The 5000-nt window shown below is 37.6% G+C and overlaps 3 protein-coding genes across 3 annotated transcripts in view; 1 reads left to right on the plus strand and 2 right to left on the minus strand.

Annotated features, from left to right (window-relative positions):
* The window catches only part of LOC122246354 (uncharacterized), a 1434769-nt gene that overhangs the window by 544365 nt on the left and 885404 nt on the right, over nt 1–5000 (plus strand). The window lies entirely within an intron of this gene.
* The window catches only part of LOC122263496 (uncharacterized), a 1386165-nt gene that overhangs the window by 272702 nt on the left and 1108463 nt on the right, over nt 1–5000 (minus strand). The window lies entirely within an intron of this gene.
* The window catches only part of LOC147466568 (uncharacterized), a 10215-nt gene that overhangs the window by 1202 nt on the left and 4013 nt on the right, over nt 1–5000 (minus strand). Inside the window, exon 3 of the mRNA XM_086535334.1 lies at nt 4374–4472. Within this exon, the coding sequence (XP_086391460.1) occupies nt 4374–4472 (99 nt within the window). The remainder of the gene's footprint in view (nt 1–4373; nt 4473–5000) is intronic.

The following is a 5000-nucleotide window of genomic DNA, read 5'->3' on the forward strand; positions in this document are numbered from 1 at the left end:
GAGTGAAAATGAAAAAGTGAATGTGAGTTAGAATGATAATGAGAAGGTGAATGAGAGTGAGAATGAAATTGAGGTGAATGTGAGTGAAAATGAAAAGGGGAATGTGAGTGAGAACGATAATGAGAAGGTGAATGTGAGTGAGAATGAAGGGAAGAAGGTGAATGTGAGTGAAAATGAAAAGGTAAATGTGAGTGAGAATGATAATGAGAAGGTGAATGTGAGTGAGAATGAAAGTGAGAAGGTGAATGTGAGTGAAAATGAAAAGGTGAATGTGAGTGAGAATGATAATGAGAATGTGAATGTGAGTAAGAATGGAAGTGAGAAGGTGAATGTGAGTGAAAATGAAAAGGTGAATGTGAGTGAGAATGAAATGAAAAAGTGAATGTGAGTGAGAATGACAATACGAATGTGAATGTCAGTGAGAATGACAATGAGAAGGGGAATGAGAGTGAGAATGACAATAAGAAGGTGAATATGAGTGAGAATGAAAATTAGAAGGTGAGTGCGAGTGAGAATGACAATGAGAAGGTTAATGTCAGTGAGAATGATAATGAGAAGGTGAATGGAATGAGAATTACAATGAGAAGGTGAATGTGAGAGAGAATGACGATGAGAAGGTGAATGAGTTAGAATAAAAATGAGAAGGTAAATGTGAGTGAAAATGACAATGAGAAGGTGAATGGGTGAGAATGACAATGAGAAGGTGAATGTGAGTGAGATTAAAAATGAGGTGAATGTGAGTGAAAATGACAATGAGAAGGTGAATGTGAGAGAGAATGACAATGAGAAGGTGAATGAGTTAGAATAAAAATGAGAATGTGAATGTGAATGAGAATGACAATGAGAAGGTGAATGTGAGAGAATGACAATGAGAAGGAGAATGAGTTAGAACAAAAATGAGAAGGTGAATGTGAGTGAGAATGAAAATGAGAAGGTGAATGTCAAGGAGAATGACAATGAGAAGGTGAATGAGTGAGAATGACAATGAGAAGGTGAATGTGAGTGAGATTAAAAATGAGAAGGTGAATGTGAGTGAAAATGACAATGAGAAGGTGAATGTGAGTGAGATGACATTGATAAGGTGAATGTGAGTGAGAATGACAATAAGACTGAGAATGTGAATGTGAATGAGAATGACAATGAGAAGGCGAATGTGTATGAGAATGACAATGAGAAGGTAAATGAGTGAGAAAACAACGAGAAGGTGAATTTGAGTGAGAATGAATGTAAGCCACTGATTTTCGGACTATTACTGTTATTTGATTGTTATACAGTCTTTGTAATAATAGTTCCTTAAGGACACTATTCCCTAGTGACTAGCGGAAGTACTGACCGACACCTGCTTCCTGCCGTGACCTTTCACCTGGTCACAGCTGACACACTCACACGTGTACCGAACCGGAAGCATCATTAAAACCTCTTCATTGACCAAGTACATCTTATATGTTATAGCAGGATGAATCTGTAGACATCTCCCTCCTTCTCACCTTCATTACCATTTGATAGTATGTGTATTTTCATTGCCGTGTAACATTCAATAGTCTGCTTCCGGTCCCTTCAGCTGTTTCCGTTGTGAAATAGCCTTAGGCGTAGAAAGTGACTCAGGCTCTGTACTTAAAGGACACACAAGGAACCCAGGAGAGACAGATCAGGACAGAGAGGTCAGACAGACAGACAGACTAGAGCGAACAGCTCTGACCTCTGGCCTTCGGCCAGAGTCTGGTGTGATTAATAGTCCGCAATTAAGACCGTGGCACGTGAACGTCTGTCTCTTAACCACCGCCCTACAACCAGGGCAACGAGTGGTTATAACAACTGCTCTCAGTGGTGGGTTATAACTAGTGCCAGCTAGTGGTTTACAATGACAATGAGAAGGTGAATTTAAATGAGAATGAAAGTGAGAAGGTGAATGTGAGTGAGAGTGAGAAAGATAATGAGAAGGTGAAAATGAATGTGTGAGAATGACAATGAGAAGGTGAATGTAAATGAGAATGAAAGTGAGAAGTGTGAGTGATAGTGAGAATGAAAATGAAAAGGTGAATGTGAGTGGGAATGAGAATGAAAATGAGAAGGTGAATGTGAGTGAGAGTGAGAATGATAATGAGAAGGTGAATGTGAGTGAGAATGACAATGAGTAGGTGAATGTGAATAAGAATGTCATGAAGTGGTGAATGCGAGTGAGAATGACACTGAGAAGGTGAATGAGTTAGAATGACAATGAGAAGGTGAATGGGAGTGAGAATGACAATGATGAAGTGAATGTGAGTGAGAATGACAATGAGAATGTGAATGAGAATGTGAATGTGAGTGAGAATGACAATAAAAAGGTGAATGTGAGTGAGAATGACAATGAAAAGGTGATTGTGAGTGAGAATGACAATGAGAAGGTGAATTCGAGTGAGAATGACAGTGAAAAGGTGAATGTGAGTAGGAATGACAATGAGAAGGTGAATGTCAGTGCGAATGACAATGAGAAGGTGAATGTCAGTGAGAATGACAATGAGACGGTGAATGTGAGTGAAATTAACAATGAGAAGATGAATGTGAGTGAAAAATAAAAATGAGAAGGTGCATGTGAGTGAAAATGACAATGAGAAGGTGAATGTGAGTGAAAATGACAATGAGAAGGTGAATATGAATGAAAATGACAATGAGAAGGTAAATGTGAGTGAGAATGACAGTGAGAAGGTGAATGTGAGTGAGAATGACAATGAGAAGGTGAATGTGAGTGAGAATGACAATGAGAAGGTGAATGTGAGTGAGAATGACAATGAAAAGGTGAATGTGAGTGAGAATGACAATGAGAAGGTAAATGTGAGTGAGAATGACAATGATAAGGTTAATGTGAGTGAGAATGACAATGAGAAGGTGAATGTGAGGATGGCAGTGAAAGGTGAAAGTGAGTGAGAATGACAATGATAAGGTGAATGTGAGTAAGAATGACAATGAGAAGGTGAATATGAGTGGGAATGACAATGAGAAGGTGAATAAGAGGGGGGATGACAAAGAGAAGGTGAATGTGAGTGAGAATGACAATGAGAAGGTGAATGTGAGGATGGCAGTGAAAGGTGAAAGTGAGTGAGAATGACAATGAGAAGGTGAATGTGAGTGAGAATAACAATGAGAAGGTTAATGTGAGTGAGAATGACAAAGAGAAGGTGAATGTGAGTGAGAATGACAGTGAGAAAGTGAATGTGAGTAGGAATGACAATGAGAAGGTGAATGTGAGTGAGAATGACAATGAGAAGGTGAATGTGAGTGAGAATGACAATGAGAAGGTGAATGTGAGTGAGAATGACAATGAGAAGGTGAATGTGAATGAGAATGACAGTGAGATAATGATCATAATAATATTAGTAATGGAAATAATAATGATGATATCAATTATGTTGATAATAATAATTTATAAAAATAATAACAACAATGAATGGCAATGAATATTATCATTATATCTAGAGAGGTAAGAACTATTATAAAATTATTATGAGGGAATTAATAGATGACTTACAATAGAAGGATATAATGACAAATGGAAGGGAGATATATGTGGACAAGAATTAACATGATAATGACAATGTTAATGATACTTGAAATGAGGGTGTAAGTAAATCATAATGATCACAAAAATTACGCATATAATGCCAACGTGAAGGAATATTAATATGATAGTGATAGTGAGAGATTTAAAATGAGAATCCAAAATATCATGAAGGGAAAGTGAAAATGACATTAATGATATGGATAAAGAAAGTGATCACAATGAGAGCTACAAAAAAAAATAAAGTGATTATTATAATGAGAATAAGTATTAGCAAGATATGAAATATAAGACGAAATGAGGCCAATAATGAGAATGAAAAGGAAAAGGATAGAATGGATTGTAAGACAAGGAATGAAAATACCAATGATATTATTTCCTGAAAGATATAAGAATAATTTGGAAAGTGGTTACAAGGATGAATAGAACTAGAACAAGAAAAACAATTAACAGAGTGGAAAGAGATTGGGAACAACACTTATGATGAGAATGAGAGGAAAAAGGAGCGACAAGGCTACTCAATATTCTTAGGAATGAGAATGAAAAAGAGAATAAAAAAAATATGAGTGACACTGGGCGACCAATTTGGCTCCAAGTATGAGGACTGAATCATCAGAGGAATGACAATAATTTGATAATCATGGTAAATAATCTGATAATCAACATAGGAAAGATAGTGAAAAGAAAAGTAAAAAAAAAAAAAAAAAAAAATACAATAAAATTTGTAATATTACTGATGATAAAACTATTGGTAATGGCATCGTTAATACCATTAGGTTTCAAGAAAGAAAACTCTAGACCCTTGATAGCTTTAACAGCTTTCCAATCGCCTTACCTCCTCTATTCTTGGCGTTCACTTGCGCACCAAAATTGAGGAGTGTCTCGACCACTGCCTCTTGACCTCCCTTAGCAGCCTCGTGTAATGGGTCCCGACCTGAAAGTTAAAGAAGATGATAATGATGCTTATACTAATGCTTATAATAATGATGATAATTCTTATAAGAAATGGAAATAGCACTGTGGCTTCAAACAAGTTATCCTCTGCCTCCAAAATGGCAAAGTCCAAGCAACCATCCCTGCCGGACCACACAATTGCATTTGCTTTTACTTTCGTCACTCCTGTTGCAATTAATCCCAGTCTGTCCAATGTGTCCTCCACAGCAACCATGAGCCAGTCAGCCCAGGTACCAATGGCAACAGAGTCATGGTATGAGGATTGCTATGAACTGTCTCTCACTCCAAAGCTAGCCTCTTGCTCTTTCTCACACATTGATGGTTAGGCCTATTCTGAACTGTCTCTCACTCCAAAGTTGGCCTCTTGCTTATGCTTGGGTTGTTTCCCCCACTTGGAGGGTTATTGCTCACACTGACCTTTGGGTCTGGCTCGCTGGCTGACGTCACCTCTGTCTGACAAGTGAAGGAAGCTGATCATGGGGTTCTAGTCAGACACACATGGCCTATG

This window comes from Penaeus japonicus, unplaced genomic scaffold, assembly GCF_977035675.1.
Source record: "Penaeus japonicus unplaced genomic scaffold, GWHDUDI00000001_assembly GWHDUDI00000043, whole genome shotgun sequence".
Classification (NCBI taxonomy): domain Eukaryota; kingdom Metazoa; phylum Arthropoda; class Malacostraca; order Decapoda; family Penaeidae; genus Penaeus; species Penaeus japonicus.